Source organism: Myotis nattereri, assembly GCF_964212035.1.
Source record: "Myotis nattereri genome assembly, chromosome: 16".
In the NCBI taxonomy this organism is placed as follows: domain Eukaryota; kingdom Metazoa; phylum Chordata; class Mammalia; order Chiroptera; family Vespertilionidae; genus Myotis; species Myotis nattereri.
The window spans coordinates 23,280,787-23,307,262 of record NC_138091.1 but is presented as its reverse complement, the minus strand read 5'-3'; the positions used below and the strand labels follow the sequence as shown (position 1 = coordinate 23,307,262).

Below are 26,476 nucleotides of genomic sequence, written 5' to 3'. Positions count from 1 at the left end.
ATTTTAATTTAACTTTTTGCCATCATCATTTATGCCCTCTATGCCCTCTTCCAACTCCCCCATCAACTCTCCCCGCCCCCCCACAATCACCACACTGTTGTCCATGAGTTCTCCCTCTCTATTTGCTTTTTGCTCAATCCTTCCACAGCCCCCTCATTACACTCCCTCTCCCATCAGAGCTGTCTGGCAGCTCTTTTTATGTCAAAAATAAAATGTTTGGAAAGCAGCCCTGGCTGGTGTGCTCAGTGGTCAGAGCATTGGCCTGTGAACCAGTGTGTCTTGGGTGTGATTCCCCATCGAGGGCACATACCTGGGTTGCAGGTTTGATCCCCACCCCTATTCAGGGTGTGTGCAGAAGGCAACCAATCGATGTGTCTCTCTCACAATGATGTTTCTCTCCTTCCCTCTCTCTCCATCTCCCTCCGTCCTTCTAAAAAATCAATGGAAAAACCTGGTTGGGTGAGAATTAACAACAAAATTTTTGAAAGCAGTGAAAAAGGAAAGATGCCTCACCTAGAGTAGAAAAACATCTAAAACAGCCAATTTCTCACCAGAAACTGTGGACGCCAGGAGGAATTGTCACTTTTATCAAGTGCTGAAAGAAGAAATTGTCAGCCCCAGATTCTATTTCTGGCAACGGCATCTTTCAGCAATGAAGGGGAAATCAAGACATTCTCAGATGAAGAAAAACTAATAGAATTTGTCTCCAGCTGGCCTACTCTTTCAAAGATGGCTAAAGAAAAAAAAGAAAAAGAAAAAGAAAAAGATGGCTAAAGGACGTTCTTGAAGCAGAAAGAAAATTATAAAAGAAGAAATCTTGGACCATCAGGAAGGAAGAAAAACGGAAAGGGTAAAATCTGGGTAAACACGGAACACTTTCTTTCTTCTTCTGAATTCTATAAATTAAGTTGGCCCAGCTGGCGTGGCTCAGTGGTTGAGCTTCGACCTATGAACCAGGAGGTCACGGTTCAGTTCTGGTCAGGGCACATGCCCGGGTTGCGGGCTCGGGGTGCTTCTCTCTTTCCCTCTCCCTTCCTCTCTGAAATCAATAATAAAAATATATGTTTTTAAAAAATTATGTCTGACAGTTGGAACAAAAATTATAACGTCTGATGTAGTTCTCAATGAATGTAGAGGAAATGTTGAAGGCAAGTATAGATGGGAGCGGGTAAAGGGACAAGGGTGATTTAAATACCTTTCCCGCACGTAAGGTTCCTACATTTCGCTGGAGCTGGTAAAATGTGGACAGAAGTAGACCGTGGTTATGTCTCTATAAAGGGCGGGTGTGGACAGCAGCTAACAGCGTGGGGGGTCAGGATGACCAATGGAAGCAGTCAGCACACACGGTCTAGATTCGGTGGCTGGAAGGAGGAGGGCTGGGCCTGGAGCCACTGCAGACAGAGGAGAAGGCGACCTTGCAGAAGGGCACGGAGCTCAGAGGTCCGGGATGACGGAGCACGCGGCGCAGGTAGGATGAAGAGGTCGGTGGGGCTTGGGAAAAAGGGGCCTCTGGCTCTGAGACGGGAGAGAGGCCAGCTGAAGAGGTGGTGCACGGCGAGCAGGTGAGGCAAACAGGAGCAGGGCCTGAGGAAGACTTTCTCCTCAGACAGGTAGGTCCTGCTGAGAGAGGGGATGAACCGAGCAGAGGGCGATGATGCCATGATGAAACCTTGCAGTGCAGAGAACGGATAGGAGCACCCGAAAAGCAGGCGTGTCCGGCGCCAAGCATGAGAGTTTCAGTCGCGCCCCTCGAGGGGTGTCACGCGACCAATCGACCACCAGGTGGCGGTGTCTCGGGAGGCTCACGTATCCCATCGGCCCTGGCGCCAGGGCGGAAGAAGGCGCGGAGGCGACTCTCTGGCCCGCAGCGCCTGGACTCTCGTCTCCCGACTGACGTCGGACAACAAAGATGGCGGCGGGAACCAGCAATTACTGGGAAGGTGAGGGCGAGGCCTCCGGCTGGGACTCACCTGAGGGCGGAGGGGCTGAGAGAGGACGGGTGTTGGGGGTGGCAGCAGAGGAAAGGGCCTGGCCTCCGTGTGGCCGAGCGGGGGCGGGCAGGGCGTCCAGTGGGAGCCTCGGGGCCTCGGGGCTGAGGAGAAGGAACCGCCTGGGACAGGGGGCTGACCCGAGAGGCGGCGGGGCCTGGGGCGGGGGTCGGACCCGGAGGGCTGAGCGGGGATGGAGAGGAAGCCGGGTCTGGGTAGCCGGAGGAGAGCCAGGCTGAGAGCGTCGCGGAGCCCGGACGAAGGGGCTTTCGTGTGAACTCTGAGGGCGGGGAGGAAACGAGTGTTGGGCGAGGGTATCCCGAGGCCGGGAGCCCGCAGGAGCCGGCGCCGTGGACAGTGGGAGGGAAAGGAGGAAGGAGCTCGTCGGCCCGGCCATCGAGGGGCGGTTGTGTGAGCGGAGTGTCCGGGGCTGAGCGCCCTCGGCTGCCGCGGGCCGGGCCGGGCCGGGGAGGTCGGGTCCGTTTGCTGGCGGAGGAAATAACCTGACCCGTCCGCTCCCGAGATCCGTTTCGTTAAACAGAGAAAGTTGAGAGAACCAGCGTGAATTGTGATGATTGCATTTGTGATACCTTTTCTACCAACAAAACAAAACACAAAATCATCTTGCGATTTGACGAGCGCGTTTCTTTGATTCCTGAAAGAGGACCCGTGTGAAAGGCACGTCCTGGGCCGCGATGGCAGCGCGGGCGGAGAAGGCTCACTTTTCTCTGTCAAGTGTTTGCTTTACTGCAGCCTAGAGACTGCTCTCTGAATTATTATTATTTTTTTTTTCCTTTTAAACTATTCCCTGTTGCTACCCCCTGAAGCCTCTGGAAGCCACCACCGGCAGCAGGATGGGCACTGTCGGCCTCCGGGTCTCAGATTCTTATTCTGAATTAAGTCCACGCGCACTTGCCTGTCGTACTGTCAGAGTGCCTCTCCTTGCTGTCCTCTGCCGGGGACGGCAGTGACCGGCGACAGGGGGCGGGCTGGTCCTTTAAACCGTATCCAAAGTGACCGTGCGACACGCGTGTCCCGGCCCGGAGGTAGTTTTGATTTCTGCAGCAGTGGCTGCTGGCATCTTGAATACTCGCCGCCGGGCTGCCGGTTTTGGAAGCGCTGTGCTGTCCTCATTGTAGCACCAGGAAACCCCTGGAGATCGGGGTGTGGAAAAGGAAAGGCTGGGGCTCGCAGGTTCGGTAGGTCGTCACTACACCGCAGAGCCAGTTCTCGGAAGCGCAGAGCGGAGGCTCGAACTGAGACTCGGTTTCTGGGGGAACACGCTCCACGCTTTACGCGGCTCCCCACTTCTGGTGGCTGATGAGTGTATTATTGCGCTGTCCTGAAAGAGGAGGTCCTTACAGGATGCTTCCCACCTTCCAGCCCGCTCATGTTGACCTCCATCCACTTGACCATGGATGATGAGATTCCTTACAGCTGCGTGGGGGTGTTGGGGCTGCCGCTTGTCTCACGCAGCCACTTGGATGCCAAACCAGTGCCTCTGCTTGCGTGCTTGTTTCTGTTGTACTAAAACCTACGCTGTTAGTTTGGTTGTGCTGACACTTGACCTTGTTAGTAGCACCTTGTCATGGCTAATTTCAGCCTCTCCAAATTTGGGTAAGCTTATTGAAAGACAGTTGTGTACGTCTTTGTCAACGATTATTTTGTCCTTCATGCTCAATCGCGTAAGTCATTCTACTATTAAGAATTTCATGAGCCTAATAAAGTGTTGGGATATAAAGAAATAGGAAAATCTCTGTCAAAAACAGTGATGGTTTCTTTTTTATAAAGTTAAATGGTAAATTAATAAACCGCAGTCAGTTTCTTTTTTTTTTTTTTAATATTTTTTAATTGATTTTTTACAGAGAGGAAGGGAGAGAGATAGAGTTAGAAACATCGATGAGAGAGAATCATCGATCAGCTGCCTCCTGCACATCTCCTACCGGGGATATGCCCGCAACCCAGGTACATGCCCTTGACTGGAATCGAACCTGGGACCCCTCAGTCCGCAGGCCGACGCTCTATCCACTGAGCCAAACCGGTTTCGGCAGCAGTCAGTTTCTTTGTGATTTGTGTTTTCTTTTGTTTTCCCTTAACTTAACAAAATGTATTTGTTGCTATATAAATAATTTCAGGGATTTAGAGCAATCTTTGTTGTCTAGTTGTCTTTTGGATAAAGCCGAAAATTTGCGTCTCCCCCCTGCCTTTTTGCCCCACCTGAAGTTTAAAATCAAGTGACGGTTTGCTTTGCTGGGTACATCTTTGGTTTCTTCCATTTAAAACTTTTTTTTTAAATTGAACCTAGATCAATATATGATCATTTTCATAGTTTGTTTTCTTCAGAATAGCTTTGTGAGTTTTATGTCTACTGATGAACTTTCTGTGTCTGAATCATTTGCTTTTATAATTTCGTTAAAGATCTCAGGAAACAGGCTCGACAGCTGGAAAATGAACTTGACCTGAAACTAGTTTCCTTCAGTAAACTGTGCACGAGTTACAGTCACAGCAGTGCCCGAGATGGAAGACGCGACAGGTATAGGTACTACCAGATCCTCTCTCTTATGCCTTAAATTGTATAATGTTTTTAAAGCATCAAAAAATAAACTAAAATGTAACTCTGTAATTTGTTCTATAGGTGGATTTTTGGTATTTTATTTTTATGTTATTGTTTGTTTTTAGTGATTTATGAAAATTCTTAATTCTTGAAACTCGTATTAATTTGGGGTTCTTAGGCAAAGATTGTGACAATGTCAGGAGGAAAATGCTAAGGCTTACGAATGAGCTTGTGTCAGAAATAAGTTTCTAGGTCAATCAGTTTAAGAAAATGTGGTTGATTTGTCCATATTGTATTCTTGTACCTTCTGATTGCTAAATAGATGTGAGGAACTACCCAAATGCCAAGTACATATACTGCTATTCTGGCATTTTAAAATGAATCTAATGCAGTGTGTATCCTCCCTACTAATCATCTAAGCTATTTTTAATTTTGGTTCTTTTATGAGTAACCAGTATACTACTGTATTGACTGTATAGAAACTGTGTTTTTATTAATTGAGGAAACATTGGTTAATAACATATAAGCTGCAGGTGTACAGCATCGCAGTTGGACATCTGTGTGCATTGTAGTGTGTTCACTACCAAAAGCCTAGCTTCCATCTGTCACCTTACATTTGACGCCCTTACCCATGTTTGCCCTCCTCCTATTCTCCTTTCCCTCTGATAACTGCCCATCTTTTGACTGTATCTGTGAGTTTATTTTGTTTGCTAGTTTGTTTCTTTTTTGTATTTCATATATGCGTGAAATCATATGGTTTTTGTCCTTTTCAGTCTGTCTTACTTAACTTAGAATAATATCCTCAAGGGCCGTCCATGTTGTCACAAATGGCAGTAGTTCATCTTTTTCACAGCTGAGTCCATTCCTTCATTGATGGATACTTAGGTTATTTCATACCTAGGCTACTGTAAATAATGCTGCAATAATATAGGGGTGCATATATCTTTTTAAATTAGTGTTTTCATATTCTTCAGATAAATACCCAGAAAAGGAATTGATGGGTCATATGATAGTTCTTTTGGAAAATGTATTCTTATCTTTGAATCTTTTGCTCACTTTAGGCCATTCACTTGTTTCAAAAGTATTAGGAAATATTTCAGACATGTAGAAAAGTATAAAGAATAATATATTGGATTCTCATGTTCTTATCTCCCACTTTAAGAAATAATCTTGACCAATTCAGTTAAGCCCCTGATAGCATCCATTTTTTTCATCCTCATAATCTCCATATATATTTTATGGTATATGTTTGTATTCCTAAACAATTCATAATATCCTATCAAAGTTATTTTGCAACTTGCTTTATGGTTTACCATTATCTTTGAGATTAAGCTATGAATACATTTAACATACATTATTATTACACTAGAAGCCCGGTGCACGGAATTTGTGCACTCGGCGGGGGGGCAGTCCCTCAGCCCGGCCTGCACCCTCTCACAGTCCAGGAGCCCTCGGGGGATGTCCAGACCATCAGTCGGACACTCTTAGCACTGCCGTGGAGGTGGGAGAGGCTCCTGCCACTCTGCTGCGCTAGCCAGCCCTGAGCCCAGCTTCTGGCTGAGCGGCACTTCCCCTGTGGGACCACACTGACTATCAGCTCCTGCACAGAGTGTCTGCCCCCTGGTGGTCAGTGTGCATCATAGCAACTGATCATTCTGCCATTCGGTTGATTTGCATATTAGCCTTTTATTATATAGGATTATATTATTGTATCACAATTTATTCTGTAGATGGACATTGTTTCCAGCTTTTGCTAATTAATAATAATTTTAATAGTTGACACAGAGTGTTTATCATGTGTCAGGTACTATTCTAAGAGCTTTATATAAAGACTGCTGGGGCCCAGCTGCATTGGCTCAGTGGTTGATCATTGAGGAGGTCAGGGTTCGATTCCCAGTCAGTGCACAAGCCTGGGTTGTGGGCTCGATCCTCAGTATGGGACGTGCAGGAGGGCAGCCGGTCAATGATTCTCTCTTATCATTGATGTTTCTTTCTCTCTCTCCCTCTCCCTTCCTCTCTGATATCAGTAAAAATATATTTAATTTTTAAAAAAGATTGCTGGGAACACTTTTTACCTATAAAAATGTTTTATGTGTCTCCAAGTGAAGTTGCAGGTAGCAGAGTTGTTAGTTGTTATCTTCTCTATTTTATATACTTTTGTGAGGATTGGTCATGGGTGCGATATTTTTCTCAACTAATAATAATAAAAACTGACCTTGGATTTGAACCCAGGTCTTTCTATCTCCAGAGCCCACTCTCTAAAACTTTCTATGCACATTTCAACAAAAGACTCATTCCAGCACTATAGCCAAACTGTTGCTTCCTTTTTAATTTTAAATAATATATATATTATTATTGACAGTATTACAGATGTCCCCCGTATTCCCTTGTTGCTTCTTTTTAATAGGGCACATTATTAAAGAATTAAAGATAGCAGGGCCAACATATTGACTCTAAGATCTAAAAGTAAGCTATTGGCATGTCACACATAGCTTTCATCATACTGCATTGCTTTGGGCTCACCTTTACTTAGCAAGTAAAAGAATGAGGAATATTCTTTTATATGTATTAAGCATATTTCCTGAATTTAAGTCTCCCACTTGGCTATGCCAGTGATTATATAATTTTAAAACTCCAAATAGTTAAGAGATACAATTACATGATACTTTTTCTATGTTCTCTATGCTTCATGAACTTAATACTTTTGTGACTCCTTTAAAGGAAAAACTATCTTGAAAACATTCCTGGAGAAATTCTGCAATAAAACTGGGACCGACTTTGTGGAATTACTTCAGCCTAAGTGTCCCCTTCGATAAGAAACTTAAGGCCATGAGGATCAAGATCCACTCTGCATTCTTTCTTTTTTTCTTTTCAATTTGCATTCTGAAGTGTTTTGTGTATTGCTCAGGTTGAAAGCATGTCATGATGAATAAACTCAGTGATGAGTAATTTTTTTAGTTTCTGTATTTGGAGAACTTATTGGCCTATGAATCATCACATACCTATAAAATGAATTAAATTTAACTGAATTTTAGTATTGTGGAGAATGAGTTTTGACCATTTCCCTGGACTCACCTATTCTCCTGAGAATGGTGAATGTAGAGAGTTGCCTTCTCATTCATTCAGCAAGTATCCATTAATCACCTACCATGTGCCAAGCAAAATTTTAGGAGCTAGGTATATAGATGAATGAGACACAGTTTCCCTTCTCATAGAGCTTACATTCAGACCAGTTTCTTTTTCATATGTCTTGTAGGGGAGGATTTGTGTTAGTAGAATATAGAGAATTTTTGTCCAGGCACATTTTAAGATACACCTGCAGAATCTTGGATTGGCTCTGACACAAAGAGCTAGAGCCATGGCTGGGTGGCTCAGTTGTTTGGAGCAGTGTCCCCTATATCAGAAAAGGTTTGATTCCTCGTCAAAGCACATGCTGTACTTAGGTTGCGGGCTTGATCCAGTCGGGGTGTGTACAGGAGGCAACCTATCAATGTTCTTCTCTCACATCGCTGTTTCTCTTTCCCTCTTCTTTTATCTCCAAAAATCAGTTTTAAAAATCTGTAAACATGAAACACCAATCTATAGAGATAGAAGAAAGAATAATGGTTTCCTTGGGGTGGGCATTGACTGGGAAGAGGCACAAGAAAACTTCTTGAGTCAGTGGAAATATTCTCAATTTTTACTTTGTTGATTATATGGGTATATGAATATACAAAAAAGGCATCAAGCTATACACTTATGATTCTTGTATTTTTCTGCATATAAATTACACCTCTAGATGTAATACTCTAAAAAAACTATAATATTACCTTTGCAGTATTCTGGCAGAGAATGCATAACCTCAGTCTACTCACAAGGAAATATCAAATGAACAAAAATGAGGAACTTTTCTATTTAAAAAAAAAATGTTGATGCATAAAATGCCACCCAAAAGACTGTTGAAATGTTCCAGATTAAAGAAAGCTATGGAGACATGACAACTAAATGCAATAGCTGACCATAGATTGACTCCTAAACTGGAAGGGAAGAAAGGTATTAATGACTCTATTGGGACAACTGACAGCAGGTTAAAGAAAAATGTACCAGTATACACTTATGAAGTTGACAACTATACTGTAGTGCTGTAAGAGAGTATCTTGATTCTTAGAATATACACCCTAAAGAATTTAAAGGTAAAAAACCATGATATATATAACTTGCCTTCATATGATTCAGAGAGAGCAAGTGATAAAGCAAATGGGATAAGATAAAGCTATGTGGGTTTTCTTCTCAGGGTACTGTTTTAATTTTTCAAATTTTTGTACATTTGAAATTATTTCCAAATAAAATGTGTGTGTGTGTGTGTGTTTCTTTTAAAAAATTATAGTTTCTTAAGAAACAGAAAGAATTGCTCAGGGATTATACTTGACCTCTTAAGAATAATTACCTTATTATTTTAAGTATGTTTTAAAAGATTAGTTTTAAGTAATAGATCCTCTTTATTTGAACTTCTCTTTAGCTCTGACACAACACCTCTTTTAAATGGATCAAGCCAAGACAGAATGTTTGAAACAATGGCAATTGAGATTGAACAGCTTTTGGCAAGGGTAAGGACTTTCTGTTAAATGGCTTTTTTGCTAAAAATTGTGTATTTGTTAGATATGGTATCTACACTAATAAAAGAGAAAAATGGTAATTGGCGTACGGCGATACCCTTTTCATTGGCTAATCAGGGCTATATGCAAATTAACTGCCAACTAAGATTGGCAGTTAACTGCCAACAAGATGGCGGCTAATTTGCATATGTAGGCACAATGCAGGGAGGCGAAAGGGAAAGCAGGAAGAAGCCCCCTGCCACTGACAGTGATCGGAAACCCAGGGGGGAGCTAAGAGCTGGGGGGCAGGGCAAAGGCGGCCCTGGGGCCCCCCATGGCTGCCCCCCCAGCCATGATCGGAGAGTCAGGCGCCTTTGCCACCCTGGCCAGTGATAGCAGGAAGTAGGGGTGGAGCCAGCGATGGGAGCTGGGCACAGTCGAAGCTGGCAGTCCCAGGAGCTAGGGGTCCCTTGCCTGGGCCTAAAGCGAAGCCCACAATCATGGCGCCCCCCCCGCTGCCACTGCAGGTCCCCGCTGCCCGGGCCGGACGCCTAGGCCAGAGGCGTTAGGCCTGGGTAGGGGCGGAGCCTACAACCGCGGGGAGCTGGGGGTCCCCTGCCCAGGCCTGACACCTCTGCCGGGGGCCTCAGGCCTGGTCAAGGGGCCGATCCGGTGATTGGTGATCGGAGGGTGATGAGGGTCAACTCCTCTGGCTGAGGCATCAGGCCTGGGTGGGGGGCGGAGCCGGGGATTGGGGGATATGATGGTCCCCTTGCCCAGGCCTGAAGCCTGGGTCAGTGGCGTCAGGCATGGGCGGGGGGTGGAGCAAGCGATCAGAGGGAGATGGGGGTCCCCTGCCCAGGCATGATTCCTGGGCCAGAGGCCTCAGGCCTGGGCGGGGGCCAGAGCCAGTGATCGGGGGGAGATGGGGGTCCCCTGTCCAAGCCTGACACCTCTGGGGGAGGCGTCAGGCCTGGGCAAGGGGCCGATCAGGCGATCCGAGGGTGATGGGGGTCAACGCCTGAGGGCTCCCAGTATGTGAGAGGGGGCAGGCTGGGCTGAGGGACACTCCCCCCACACACACACACACCCAGTGCACGAATTTCGTGCACCGGGCCCCTAGTTAGATTATATTAACACAGACATTTGTTGAAGTCACCACCTTTTCATTCAAGGTGTGTGCTTCTTAAGCCACTTGAATTTTGATCACAGCTATTTCCAGGTCCCATGAGAGTTTGTTTTTTTTAAATTTTATGTATTACTTGGTGGAAGTACTGAATCCTTGCGTACTAGCTTCTTGTTTTTGGTTTATTTGTTGCTGTTAGCCAAAGGGTGAACAGGCAAATAATTTATTTTATCTCTTTATAGTGCTTTCTAAAATACATATATATATATTTTTTCCTTTCTCTTTTTTTTTTAGCTTACAGGAGTAAATGACAAAATGGCAGAATATACCAACAGTGCAGGTGTCCCCTCCTTGAATGCAGCACTGATGCATACATTACAGCGACATAGAGACATATTGCAGGTAATACACTGGGCTTGAGAGTTTCATGTTGTTATGGGGTTTATTTTAATCCCTGAGTATATTGTGTGCACATGTACTTAAGAGAACACACGGGGAAATCTTCTGAGAGGATAAATGCCATGCTACAGAAATTTGTCTTGTTTTACTTTTTTTTTTTTTGGTATTATAAAACTCTGAAAATGTCTGATATCTAAGAACTCTTGCTTTTGCCTGGTAAATTGAATACTATTCATCAGTAGGTAAATAAACCATGGGAAACCTCGCTAGCTAACTGAAACAGTGAAATAGCCAATGGTCATGCGTAGGCAATAATATGGTGGTTTAGAGTATACTTTTACTAGCCTTCGAAGATAACATGGAAGAGGAATAATTTACTATATTTAGAATATTGTTTGAGAAAAATACTAAAACCAAATGAAATAAACTCTTAAAGATTTATATATGGGCTGTTAATATATACTATAAAATAGGAGGGCAAATCTTTTTAATATTGAAAAAATTCAGCAACCATTGCTAATGTAAAAAACTCTTGTTAAAAGTAGGAATAGAAGGATACTTTAGTTGCCTAATCCAAAAAAAAATGTGTATTTCAGATTAAAAGTTAGCATCATGCTTAATAATAGAGCACTAAAAAATTCCCATTAAAGGAAAAGGAAAAAACAACAAGAATATCCACTATCACCACAATGTTTAATATTGTTTTAGAAGTTCTTTGTGGTGCAATTAATAAAGAAAAACAAGATAAAGGAAGAGACAAAATTTGTATTATGTGGCAGTGATAAGATTATATAGCTAATACAACCAAAGAAAACTTAAAAAATGTATTAGGAACAAATTCGGAGAGATTATAGATCACATTCTATCTAATAATAGAGAAACATGGTAATTAACCATAACTTCACTACCCTTCCCATTGGCTAATCAGCGAGACATGCAAATTAACTGCCAGTCAAGATGGCGGCCGGCAGCCAGGCAGCTGAAGCGAACATGAACATGAGGCTTGCTTGCTCCAGTGATGGAGGAAGTCAATGTTCCCTGCCTGCCACAGCTCAGCTCTGAGCTCCGGATGAAACAATGTTGCAATTATAGAACCTAAACAAACCCCAGAAACCTGCTTTCAGCCATGGCGGCTCAGAGCTTAGAGGGGCCAGTGATGGCAACAGAGTTTCAATTATAGAATCTAAACAAACCCAGGTACCTGCTTTCAGCCGGCGCAACGGCCTCAGAGCTGGAGCCTGCTCTCAGCTCCAGTGACAGCTATAGAAGGTAAATTAATCCCAGAATAAAAAAAATTTAAAAAAAAAGGAGAGTCTGGGAGCTTCAATCGCCCACCAGCCTGAAAACAGCCCTCAGCCCCTCACCCAGACTGGCTAGGCACCCCAGTGGGGACCCCCACCCTGAAGGGTGTGTGACCAGCTGCAAACAGCCATCATCCCATCATCCAGGCTGGCCAGGCACCCAAGCAGGACCCCCACCCTGAAGGGGGTGTGACCAGCTGCAAACAGCCATCATCCCATCATCCAGGCTGGCCAGGCATCCAAGTAGGACTCCCACCCTGATCCGGGACACCCTTCAGGGCAAACCAGCCAGCCCCCACCCGTGCACCAGGCCTCTATCCTATATAGTAAACGGGTAATATGGAAACTGACCCTAACAGCAGAAGGACTGGGAATGACTGATCACTGTGACACACACTGACCACCAGGGGGCAGACGCTCAATGCAGAAGCTGCCCTCTGGTAGTCAGGGCACTCTCACATGGGAGGAGCTCTGCTCAGCCACAAGCCAGGCTGATGGCTGCCAGTACAGCGGTGGTGGTGGGAGCCTCTCCTGCCTCCTCAGCAGCGCTAAGGATGTCCGACTGCAGTTTAGGCCTGCTTCCCGCTGGCAAGTGGACATCCCCCGAGGGCTGCCAGGCTGCCAGAGGGATGTCTGATTGCCATCTTAGGCCCAATCCCCTGGGGAGCGGGCCTAAGCCAGCAGGTGGTCATCCCCTGAGGGGTCCCAGACTGCAAGAGGGCACAGGCTGGGCTGAGGGACACCCCTCATACCCCCCGAGTGCACAAATTTTTGTGCACTTGGCCTCTAGTTTTATATAATAAAAGGCTAATATGCAAATAGACTAAATGGCAGAGTGACTGGTTGCTATGATGCACACTGACCACCAGGGGGCAGACGTTCAATGTAGGATGCCCCTGGTGGTCAGTGTGCTTCCACAGAGGAAGTGCTGCTCAGCTAGAAGCCCAGAAGCCAGGCTCATGCTGGCAAGCACAGTGGTGGCAGGAGCCTCTCCCACATCCGCGGCAGCGCTAAAGATGTCCAGCTGACGGCTTAGGCACAGTCGGACAAACCCCCAAGGGCTCCTGGACTGTGAGAGAGCACAGGCCAGCCTGAGGGACCCCCCCCCCTTCCTCGAGTGCACGAATTTCGTACACCAGGCCTCTAGTTAATATGTAAAGGCAAGTAGTTTTTCTCATATAAACAATAACCTGTTCGAAAATACAGTGGAAGAAATTATAACAGCCTATGTATAAATGTAATAAGATGTATAGGACTTGAATGCATAAAGCTACACTGAGAAATGTAAGATATTTACTCTGCTTTTGGATGGGAAGATTTCTCTCTAAATCAACCTATAAATTGAATGCATTTCCAATGAAAGTAACAGGTTTTTAAAATTTATTTGTTCCTTTTTTTAAAAAATTGGCAAAATGATTCCAGTTTATTTGGAATCATAGGCATACAAGATTAACCAAGAAAAAACATGTGAAAATTAAGATAAGTAGTAAAGGATGCTTAGTTCTGCCAGATATTAAAACCTGTGAAGAAGCTAGAAAAATTAAGAGTTTGATTCTAGAGAGAAAGGGACCAATGGAATTGAATAAAGTTCACCTATAGACCCAAATATGCATGGAAATTTAGTTTTACCATAAAGGTAGTATTTTAAATTCATGGGAAAAGGAGAGGTTATAAAATAAATAGAGCTGTAACTATTGGCTAATTATTTTGGGGGTTTGGGGAGGAACCAAACCTCAAATTCTCATTTCTTCCATCCAGAATAAATTCCAGATAGATCAAAGATTTATATGTAGAAAAAGGAAGTACAGAATAAAGCAAGGGTGAACTTATCCATTTTGGGTTGTAAAAGACTTTCTAAGCAAAACCTAATACCAGACACTATAAAAAATAATTTGCTTACTATAGAGAGAAATAATAGAAATAAGAAAAAAGTTAGCCTAATATGAAAATGGGCAAAGGATATGAACTTGTATCCAGAAAATGAATTGCCAAAGCCATAAAAAGATGTACAGCTGCCTTCCCAAATCAAGATGAGATAGGATTTATCACTTGTTAGATTAGCAAATATTGGAACATGTGTAACCTATTATTGGCAAGAGTATAGGAAAATGGGTATTCATTCATTTTGCTGGGAACATAAATTAGTGCAGTCTGGTTTAAATGTAAGATTCTTTGATCTAATTATTCTGGTAGGCATTTACTCTTTAAATACACTTTAATAAGGGAGAAAGAGAATTCAATAAAATATATATACAAGCATGTTTATTGTGGCATTTTTTAAAAATATGTTTTATTGAGTTTTTTACAGAGAGGAAGGGAGAGGGATAGAGAGTTAGAAACATCGATGAGAGAGAAATATCGATCAGCTGCCTCCGGCACACCCCCTAATGAGAATGTGCCTGCAACCAAGGTACATGCCCTTGGCCAGAATCGAACCTGGCCCTCAGTCCGCAGGCCGACGCTCTATCCAGTGAGCCAAACCTGCGAGGGCAATTGTGGCATTTTTCAACAGCAAATAAAACAACTAAAATGTTCATCAATAGGTATTTTATTAAATTATGATAATCATAGGTAGATTTCTATTTGATAATATGGAAAGATTACTTGATATTTTAGTTCATAAAACAAAGTGTACAGCAGAATATAGTATGATTTCTTTAACATAAATGAAAACTAGATAAGCTTGTATATGCAAGAACATATTTCCTGAAAGAAAATTAAAGTGAGATGTTATAAGCTGTGGAGCAGGATGGTTTCTACTTTTATTTCTTTCAGTGCTCTTTTAGTTTTCTCCCCATTTATTGCAGGATTATACACATGAATTCCATAAAACCAAAGCAAACTTTATGGCAATACGGGAAAGGGAGAATCTCATGGGATCAGTACGAAAGGATATTGAGTAAGTTATCTTTTATATTATTTTGTAGGATGTTTGTTCAGATTTAGATTTTCAGTATATCCATGATTATCAGCAAATTGAGTGGCAGAATCCTGGTTTATATTTAAATGTTTCTAATGTCTATTTCACTTTCTTTAAACATTGCTGTTACAATATGGTCTACTTTGGTGGTCTTAACCCCAGCTTCCCCTAGTTTTATCATTGCCTCCTGCTCACCTTGGCTTTCCTGTCTTAATTCAAAGTCCAGATTACATGATATCTTCATGAGTTTTTCTCTGATCCCCTACCACCCACCTTAAGAATTATAACATTACCAGTAACTGAAGCTCTCTGTGTTTTGCTTCCTGATTATGACCTACCTACCCCTCTATCTTGCCTGTACAAGTATATATTCAGGAAACTATTAAAGTAGCTTTTACTTTCCTGGAATCTGAAACATATCTGTTTTTTTCCTAAAATTATAACTGTATGTAAAGTTATTTAAAGATTTCCAATATTTTTATGCTGATCTTAATCCATAACATTAAAGGTTTGTTCTTTTCTTACCTACCTTTACCTCATATTCAGTAATATATTCCAGCAGTTCATATACATTTTTGACATTTCTTTTTTCTTTTTTTAATCATCACCCTCGGATATTTTTTCCATTGATTTTTAGAGAGTGAAAGGGAGGGAGGAGGGGGGAAGAGAGAGAGAAAGAGAAACATCGATGTAAGAGGACACATCGACCCTTGCCTCCCACACTTGCTCTGGTGGGTGGCAGGCATCAAACCTGCAACCGAGGTACATGCCCTTGACTGGAATCAAGCCCAAGACCCTTTGTTCTGGGGGCCGACACTCTAACCACTGAGCAACCAGCCAGGGCCATTTTTGATTTTTTTTTTTTTCTTCACAACTCAACACAGCCAACAAGGCTGAATCTATTGAGCATCTAATTCAGTGGTTCTCAACCTGTGGGTCACGCCCCCTTTGACGGTCGAACGACCCTTTCACAGGGGTCACCTAAGACCATCCTGCATATCAGATATTTACATTGTGATTCATAACAGTAGCAACATTACAGTTATGAAGTAGCAACGAAAGTAATTTTATGGTTGGGTCACAATATGAGGAACTGTATTTAAAGGGCCAGAAGGTTGAGAACCACTGAATAAAGCTGAAGACTTCCCACTCTTGATGCCTATCATTGTCTCACTTGTGATAAGTTTATGAATCTTATATTTCATGAGTATGTTACTTATGATTCATAAACTGTGATATACATTATCAATCATAAGATGATGTAGTGTACTCTGAGAAACATTTCCTCAAGATTCTTTATTTTGTTGTAAGAGTAAGACAGTTTTGCAGCAGAAATAATTTAGTATTCATTGCATTCAAAACTTTGTTCAAAACTCTAACCCACGATTTTTCAGCCATCACAGTTAGGTATCTACCTCCAGAAATTGTCTTGGAAAAATAATTTTTACTGTTTGTTTCTGTTTTACCTGTTTTTTATTTTAGACATGTACTTTGTGTAACATATAGGAGTAAAAAAAAAAACCTAAACATTCTTGCCATACTTAGGAACTTTGTAATATTTTTAGGTTTTTTTTTTGTTTTTTTTTAAATATATTTTATTGATTTTTCACAGAGAGGAATGGAGAGAGATAGAGAGTCAGAAACATCAATGAGAGAGAAACATCGATCAGCTGCCTCCTGCACATTTCCCACTGGAGATGTGCCCGCAACCCAGGTACATGCCCTTAACCGGAATCGAACCTGGGACCTTTCAGTCCGCAGGCCGACGCTCTATCCACTGAGCCAAACCGGTTTCGGCATATTTTTAGTTTTTAAGAACATATAAATCTTTTAATTTCTGAACAGTCTGTTTACATATACCTCTTAAGGAATGCATTTTGGACCAGTGTAGGGAACAGCCTTTAATATATAGGCATTTAGCTTCCCCATAATTTGTGGAAGTGACTAGAATACAGCCCATTTTAATAATTTGTTTCCTGAGAGATGATCATAAAAGAAACATGTTCATCTGTTCATCTAAACTATTTCCTGATTGCCGTCCATGAGTAAGACACTATGCCAGTCACAGTAAAAGGTAGAAATGAAAAGACCAACCTGGCCCTCTAGGTGTTAGAAGGCATTTAGGCACTTACTCAAATTAATATAATAGAGGCAGAATAAAATTAGATGAGATATAGCAATAATGACATTTTCAAGTTTTTGGCAATTACATACCATTTTTTTGGGTTTCATATAATCTTTTGGTATTTATAGCAATTACTAGTTCTCGTTTATAAAACTAGTATTAGACTTGTCGCCCTAACTGGTTTGGCTCAGTGGATAGAGCGTCGGCCTGCGGACTGAAGGGTCCCAGATTCGATTCCAGTCAGGGGCATGTACCTTGGTTGCGGGCACATCCCCAGTGGCGAGTGTGCAGGAGGCAGCTGATCGATCTCTCATCGATGTTTCTAACTCTCTATCCCTCTCCCTTCCTCTCTGTAAAAAAATCAATAAAATATATTTTTTTAAAATAAGAGACTTGTCTAAGGTCGCTAACTGTTTAATAAGTGAAGGAATATAGATTTAAATCCAAACCATGTGTCTTTAAAGTCCATTGTGTTCAGTTATAACATTCTGCTTTTCCTGGTGTTCTCTTTCCTGCTGTGGTTTGCACATTAACTGCCTCTCAGCCAGTGGATAAGTTTTAGCAGCACAACCCTCTTTTGTCTTACTGCGGGATATGTACAGTTCCTTAATGTTTTAATTTTTGTTCTTAATACTTATTGTGAGTAAAGAACAGAAACATAGGAGGTTAGTGACACAAGGCATTTTCTTATAAATTTTAATGTGCTTAAGACCAAGATAAAAGTCCTTAAGTATGCCAGAATTGGCAGGTCATTAGCTTCAGTTTAGTGCTCCTTAGGCTTCAGGTGATGGACTACATGTACCATTATGAAGGAACACTCCATTTCAGTAGCTCTTCCATCCCATGTGCTGTGTAATAGTCAGTCCAAAGTTTACTTACACTTGGAGAAAATAAAAATAGAGGAGATAATAGACAAAGAAAGGAAAAGTACAATTTTTATTTGTTTAAGAATACTGGATTATTTTGGTGAAAAATAATGAACTCTTAAGCCTAAATTAGAGCTATTCATATTTATTTATAATAAATTTCATTTTTAGAAGGAGATGAAAAGGAGTATGCATTTTAATTGTTAATTTAAAACTATGCTCTCTCAGCCACTGGAGCTTACCGTTGCATCGGTGAGTGTGGCAGGGGAGCCAAACCTAGGTTTGAAATAAATGACTCTTTGCTTTTGAAAATAAATAAATAAATAAATAAATAAATAAATAAATAAAACTATATAGAGGCTCAATTTGTCCACTTTGGCTATTACTAGAGTTGTCACATTAATCTTTTTTTTTTTTTTGCAATATCTGCCAAAATGTTCTTAAATCTGCCCAAAATGTTCTTTAATTTTCTCTATTTTGTTCTAGGTCATATAAAAGCGGGTCTGGAGTAAACAACAGAAGAACTGAACTATTTTTGAAAGAACATGAGCACCTTCGAAAGTAGGTATTACTGAATGTATGCATATACTATTGTAGTTTTCCATACTTAGTAATTCATTTGCTTATATAAGAAATTTTTGTGGTGTTTATTATAATAAGTGCTTTTATCAATGCTAATTCATTTAATTCTCTAGTTGACCTGGCTCAGTAGAGCCAGGAATGGAATGGAGCCAAATGGAATTGCACTGTTCCAACAATAATTAGAAAAGATGTGCTCTCGATATCAAAAATCTATATTCACATCACTTAATTGTTACCAGAAATATGTGCTTTATCGCCTATTTTTTTCTTTAGCAAGTCTGTTGCTCTAATAATTTTGTCCACTTGTATAGGTTATTAGTAATAATAATGGTAATAATACTGATGACTTACGTTTGAATGGCCTGATACCACTTACCTATGTCAAGAAGCGTTATAAAGGGCAATTAGTCATCCATCAAATCCAAAGAAAATACCTTATTTTCTAAGAATTTAAAGAAAAATGCCTAAAAACTTGGATAAACTTAAACACACACACACACACACACATCTTAATGCAAGTTGCCATGCTCTGTCCCTGCTTCATTTATTTTTTTCTCTGACATATACTAACTTCCTTAATTATTTTCTCTGTACATTGTTATAGAACTTAGGATCAGGAAATTACTTATCTCAGTGAACTCAACCTCTAAGCACTTGAGCAGCTAGTAGCCATAATAGTTAAATGTTATGAATTATGTTGATGTTTGCTGCTGAAAGTCATGTTCACATAAGCTTAATATGTACGGTCAATTTATTTTTTGTTTAAAGATTACCGCTTTAAATATAAACTGTTGAAATCAGAATGTGGAAAGATCAAGACCTTTTTAGAAGTCTGGGTGCTTCTAGTGTCAGATAATTTTTAGTGTTCTTCCTTAATCTGTTTAATATTGATTGGCACAAGGGGGCAGTCTTTCCTATAGTATGTGTAGTTTATAGTTATTCATAGCTTTGGTCGTTCATTTTGTATTTGACGAAGATCACCATAAAGAGAATTTTTACATTACATTTATTGATAATATTAGCCTAGATTGCTTAGTTAAGGTATTATCTTCCAGGTTTCATCACTGTAAAATTACTGTTATTTCCAATAAAATTACTGTTATTTCTATATTAATTAATTAGGGGAAGATGCTTTGAGACTGTGTAAATATTCTGTTTCTTCTCAAACTTTTCCCACTAATATTAGCATCTATTAGTGAATCTTGCTTCTTCCTCAGTTATTACTGTGGTGTTTGCCTACTAGTGATTTTCTATTTCCATCAGTCCTTGTACACGTATTAATTATAATTCTGTGAAGAAGCACTGTTCTTTCTCCTTTATTTATTTAATTTAATTACTTATCAATATAGACTCATAGATATGTATCCTATTGGTTATAATTCAGCACTGGTATTATTTTATTTTCAGATTGTTCCACCTTTGGCCATGGGAAGTTACTTCGGGTTAGCTTTTGTCATTGACATGCCCTATCCTGTTTTGAACATTTCTTTTATTATATGGCACCACAAAATTTTCATGGTTTATCATGTGATTTCCCTTCCTCAACTCTAGAATCAGCCACTTCTCCAAGTAACCTTGGTCTTTTTATTGGAAAGTGGCTCAGAAACTAAGATCTGAGTGCTAGATGTGCTTATCGCTACTGAGCACATCTTCTAGGCTTTTTCTTGCTAAATCTTTTTTTGCATCTACTAAGGTGATCATTGTTTTCTTTCCTTTATTGCTGCAATGTGGTGAATTACATTGATTATTTTCAAATACTAAATCTTGATTTCTAGAATAAATCCCACTTTATTTTGATATATTTGTTATCCTTTTTATATATTGCTGGATTTATTTTATTAAAGGTTTTTACATTATGCTTGTGAAGAATAGTTTTCTTTTCTTGAGATGTCTTTGTCTGGTTTTAGTGTGAGGGAAAATACTGGCCCCATCAAAATGGTTCTTTCTATTTGCTGAAGGAGTTTGTGCAGGTTTGGTGTTATTTCTTCCTTAAATGTTTGATGGAATTATCAGTGAATCCATCTCAGCCTGGAATTTTCATTGAGGCAAAATTTTTAAATTATAAATTCAGTTTCTTTTGTAAATATGAGGACTGTGGCTCTGTCTGGATTTATCCCTGGGCTCCAGGAGGATGGGTGACTGTGATTGGCCCAGCCTTTCATAACTCCATCCTGTGGCCAGTAAACTTGGAAAGTCAATTATCAGAAGAAGAGAATGCAACATAAATAGGGCCCCAGGGAAGCTATCAGCCAACTTAGTTACTTCATTTTGGGTTTACTACACTCTCTACTGTACTCCAAGCCATACTCAGAAATAGCAGTTATGCAAACTTTTTTTTTCTAGTGATATTTGTTGAAGTGGACTTTTACTTTAATATCCCATTCTTTTCTCTGTCCCCCCCCCAATCAATTGCAAACTTTTTATGGTTCTGTAGGGCCCTGCATGGTTAACCTACTACCTAAATCTCCACCTTCATCTCTTTTTCCCTATTCCGTCTCCTGCATCACTCTGTCCTTTACTGAGTAGGTACCAGCCCTACTGGCCTCTGTTCATTTCCTTTTCCAAAGATAACAAACCTTTTCTCTTCTCAGCTTCTCTGTGCTTATATTTTATCTGCTTAGAGTACTCTTTGTTTTTATGTAACTTACTCATTTATGTCTTCACAGTTTAGTTCACTCGTCTTCTTTTCAAAGAGACCTTTTCTAATTATCCTGTCTGAAATAGACCTCCCCTTATTATTACTTAACAAAGCATTTTTTTTTTTTTTGGCATAGTATTTATGAGAATCAGGAATAATTTGTTCTTTTTTTTTAAATCTGACTTCTTGATCGTAAGCTTCATGGGGGTAGGGACCTGGTTAGTCTAGTTCTTAGCAGTATCGGGTCCCCATTTCCTGTTATATCATAGACATTTAATATTTATTTGTTGTTTGAGTAAGTAGATGTAAGCAGAAGGTATTTATTTTGGTTTCATTACATATGTACCTCAGTGTAGAAAACCGGTTTCATTCATTTACTTATTCCCCAAATATTTATTGAATATGTACTATGTACAGAGTAGTGGTCCAGATGCCATATACCATTATATATATATATATGTCAAATTTGATTTTGAGAACTAAAGAGGATATTATTAATGTGATGAATTAATTTTTTTTTTGCTTTGCAAAATGAATTTCCCATGAAATACGTTTTAAAAATCAAATTGTAATAAAAGTCTTTGGTAAGCATCTCTCTTACAGATAAGAAAACAAGATTCAAAGTGGATATAGGCCAAGGTCTCATAATTATTTATAATATAGCTCTTATTCAATCCACATTTCCTAACCTGTGGATTGATATGTCTCATATCATACTGCATTCTCTGTGATTTGCTTCTTTAAATTTTTATTTTTCTTATATTCGGGAACCATTGTGGCATAATACTATTTAGACTTGAAAGACCAGTTGCTTTTCTCTTCTCTGAAAACCCAATGACCTGACCTCTTTCTGTTTTTTTTTCCAGATTTAAAATAGGATAGTAGCTCTTGCCTGTGTTATAAAATTTTAAGGGAGAATGACTTAAGAGTTAGCATTTTACAAAATTAAAATTACTCTAAAAATGTAAAGAATTTGTTTCATATGGCTTTTTAAATACCAGACTGTTGTATAAAGCAGTGTATATTTAAATATAGGCTCAATGATGGTATTTGAGAATTTCTTTTGTTTTCATTTCATTGACTATTTAGCAGATATACTTGAGTTATCATCTGAGATTTGCACATACATTTGTATTATAATTGTACACTTAGGTATAAATATGTCCATGAATGAATAAAGAATTATTATATTTTCAGTTGGAGGCTTGCCTTTTTTCTGCTGACAGTTTTTTAATGTCATGTGTTAAGCTATGTTTAGATTATTGACATTTTGAAATTTTTTAATTCACCAGCCTTGTTATGTGAGTGATTCAAAGTTATAGTTGAAGAAATCTTTTAGGTAGCATTTGAAAAACATCAATGGTTTCACTTTTTGTTTCGTGATTTTTTTTTTAGCTGAATTTCCCTGAGGTCATATGACTAATAGATTCAAACTCAGGTCCTCTGATTGTGGTGTTTCTGCAATATTGCTCTGCCTCTCAAAGATGATTCTATAGTATCTACTTCACAGACTTGCTAAGTTAATGGATGTAAAAGGCTTTGCAACCTGTGAGGCTTCTATAATAATAAAAGTGTAATATGCTAATTAGACCGGACATCCTTCCGGACTTCCTTCCGGATGAAGGAAAGCCTAGGTCCTGGGTGCCTGCCAGTGGCCAGAGGGATGTCCGGGTTCCTGGTGCCAGAGGGAAGCTGATGCCAGCAGCCAGGGGAAGGAAGGCCTACTCTTGCACGAATTTCACGCATCAGGCCTCTAGTCTTCTGTATATATAAAAGCCTAAGCGATCAGATGACCTGCCGGTACTGTGACGCACACTGACTACCAGGGGGCAGATGCTCAATGCAGGAGCTGCCCCCTTGTGGTGAGTGTGCTCCCACAGCGGGAGCGCCGCTCAGCTGACAGACAGGCGCCAGAAGCTGGGCTCACGGCTGGCGAGCGCAGCTGCCTGGGGCATGAGCCTCTCCCATGGACACTCCACCTGTGCACCCTAGCAGCTGCGGTAGGTGCAGTGGGGCGGGAGGAGCGGGCGATCGATGCAGACAGCTGGCTGAAGCCTGACGAGCTGGCAGCTAAGGCCAGGCTGCCACTGCACGGAGGTCCACTGATCCCCGCAGGCCAGGCCGAGGGACCCCACCAGGCCTCTAGAGTCTGTGTAAAGTAGAACTTAATGAGGGTTATCAAAGTAAGGAAAGCAAACACTAAAGGAGAAAACCTTTTATTGTGTATGCGCTAGCAGTTTACATTTCTTAGATAGAATCTGAAATACTTTGATGCCAGAATAATCTTCTTGAAATGAAATTCTAATTGTATTAACAGATCATGACCGTATTTAAAAATATGAGACATATGATAACCATAATTTAGTGACCTTTAGAAGCAGTGATTTTTATCCCAAAATTTTGTGTATGGTTGTATATACAGGGTGGGGGTAAAGTAGGTTTACAGTTATGAGTAGGCAAAACACAGAGTTTATTCTTGTATTATTATTTAGTAACTAGATGCCCAGTGCACGAAATTGTGTGCAGGTAGTTTGCCGCCACTTGGCGCCGCTCACTGCCCCGCCTGCTGCCACTCGCGGGCCGGGGGCAGGGACCGAGAGGTGGTCAATGCACCTCATGGCGACTGGTCAAGTGGTCGTTCCAGTCGTTATGCTTAATGGTCCCTGGCCTTTTATTATATAGGATTATTATATTATTTTCCTTACGAACAACTGTAAGCCTACTTTTGCCCCCACCTTATATATTATTTAATAGATATATGATTCAATTAAACACTGGTTGTATTATAACATCTGTGAATGGGATAACATAGTAGACTCTCAGCATTCAAGATTGGACTTTAGCTTTCTTAACTATTAACGAACCCTAGGGGTTCATGGTGTATAGTTTTAAGATACAAATTTGAATTTATGCATTGTGAAGCTGGCGTTGGGCAAGTCATTTGGCTAATGAGTACATCTAATCTATCTGGACAACAGTGCTTATACTTCAGCCTCACTTCTAACTTTGTATTTGCTGCTTGTTGTTATTTACTTGGTAACTACCATGAAATGGTTTATACATATGCTTACATATACTTTGTTTCTTTGTGAAACATTACCCCAAGGAGAAAACAGAAATAAAGGTAATGATAGTGAGGTGATCCTAAGAAAACAGTGCTCTTAAGTAGAAAAATGGAAAGTTAATGGAAGAAACTATATATAATAGTATAGTAACCATAAACTTGGGAATATGCAAAGATCTTCAGATAGGTCCCTTATGTATGTCAGGGGTCATTTGTGTAATAGAGAATTGAATTTTTAGCCTATAAGAACTGGTAGCAATTGATTATTTTTTATTTTTATTTTTTAAGGTTTTATTTATTTATTTATTTTTTATTGCTTAAAGTATTATAAATGGTATTACATATGTGTCCTTTTTTCCCCCCCGCCCTTGACAGTCCCCTAGCCTCCCCTATCCCCCAGTGTCTTATGTCCATTGGTTATGCTTATATGCATGCATACAAGTCCTTTGATTGATCTCTTACCCCCCTCCCTCCTGCCCCCCAACTCTCCCCGGCCTTCCCGCTGCAGTTTGACAATCTGTTTGAGGCAGCTCTGCCTCTGTATCTATTATTGTTCAAAAGTTTATAATGGTCTCTATTATCCATGAATGAGTGAGATCATGTGGTATTTTTCCTTCATTGACTGGCTTATTTCACTTAGACATTTGATTATTTCACTATATATCTATCATTCCATTTGTGGAGTATTTTAAAATTACATATCGAAGCTCCATTTGTCTCACATGGTGCAGTTGTCTGCCTTTTGAAATAAATGGCAAAACAAATTAATATTATTCTGAACATACTTTGCTTATTTTTATGTTCACTAGATAGTGTCTAATTTTACAAAGTAGGAATGACATAGTTAGGAGTTTTTCTACAGAACTCATTTTCCTTTCCTTGGAGCTGTTAGTGAAATTAAATTCATCTTCAATTGGTACATGGCTTTGTTAAACAGTAAAATTTGAGTTGCAGGTGCTCTGCTATAGTGAGGAATTTTCTCTCCCCAGATGTATTATCCATGACGGATGTGTTCCAAGATGCCTTTGGATAGTACCAAACTTTATATGTACTATGATTTTTTCTACACATACATACCTATAATCAAGTTTAATTTCTAAATTAGGCCCAGTGAGAGATCAACAACAACCACTAATAAAATAGAACAGTTATAACAATATCTATAATAATAAAAGCATAATATGCTAATTAGACTGAATGTCCTTCCAGATGAAGCCGGGGCTGTGAGGGAAGCCTGGGTCCTGGGTGCCTGCCAGCGGCTGGAGGGAAGCCGGTGCCAGCAGCTGGAGGAAGGAAGGCATACTCTTGCACGAATTTCGTGCATTGGGCCTCTAGTACCATAATAAAAGTTATGTGTCGTCGCCCGTTTGATGTGGCTCAGTGGCCGAGCATTGACTATGAACCAGGAAGTTGTGGTTCAATTCCCAGTCAGGCCACATGCCCGGGTTGTGGGCTCAGTTCGCAGTGTGGGGCGTGCAGGAGGCAGCTGATCAATCATTATCTCTCATCATTGTTGTTTCTGTCTTTCTCTCCCCCTCCCTTCCTCTCTGAAATCAATGTATATATAGTTATGTGTAGTCACTCATCATTTTAGGGATGCCTTGCTGAAGTCTTCGTATAGGCTCAATAGTTTCTGGTACAACACATTGCCATCAGTTGCCAACAACTTTTCTATTCATATCTTCCACCCATGAATTTAATGCCCTTTTCATCTTAATGAAACACTTATCATGTGGCTGTAATTTTTTCAGTTTGAAGTGCAACAGCAGAACCAGCATGAATTTCTTTTTTCCTTCTTCACAATTTTACAAACAGATTTCTTCTTACCATAGGTATTAGCAACTTTAGCATACAATTATTTTCTTTCCTTATTAAGTTGAGAACTTTTGCATTTTCTCTTAAAGCACTTCACACCTTCTCTTTGGCATATCCAAATTGCCAGCATTACTACTATTGAACTTTGGGGCCATTATTAAGTAAAATAAGGGTTCCTTGAACACTAGCACTGCGATACCATGACAGTTGATCTGATAACCGAAATGGCTACTGAGAGATTAACAGGTGGGTAGCATATACAGGGTGGATACACTGGACAAAGGGATAATTCACATCCCTGGTGGGACAGAGTGGAACGATGTAAGATTTCATCGTGCTACTCAGACAGCATGCAACTTATGAATTGTGTATTTCTGGAATTTTCCATGTAATATTTTCAGACGATGGGTAACTAAAACTGCAGAAGGTGAAACCATGGGTAAGTGGGCACTACTGTATATTAAGGATTATTTCAGTGTTAACTCTGATTGCTGTTTTATTATTCTAACAAGTGCCTCATATAT

The 26,476-nt window shown here is 40.5% G+C and overlaps 1 protein-coding gene across 2 annotated transcripts in view; it reads left to right on the top strand.

Moving 5' to 3' along the window:
- The first annotated feature begins 1,881 nt into the window (after nt 1-1,881).
- Nucleotides 1,882-26,476, top strand: part of GOSR1 (golgi SNAP receptor complex member 1) — a 41,564-nt gene continuing 16,969 nt past the window's right edge. The window contains exons 1-6 of one of the 2 annotated variants that reach the window (XM_081110272.1): nt 1,882-1,940; nt 4,407-4,527; nt 9,041-9,128; nt 10,537-10,644; nt 14,750-14,841; nt 18,340-18,414. In XM_081110272.1, coding sequence (XP_080966398.1) covers nt 1,910-1,940; nt 4,407-4,527; nt 9,041-9,128; nt 10,537-10,644; nt 14,750-14,841; nt 18,340-18,414 — 515 coding nt within the window. In that variant the 5' untranslated portion in view covers nt 1,882-1,909. The remainder of the gene's footprint in view (nt 1,941-4,406; nt 4,528-9,040; nt 9,129-10,536; nt 10,645-14,749; nt 14,842-18,339; nt 18,415-26,476) is intronic. The other variant, XM_081110273.1, reaches the window with a different exon arrangement.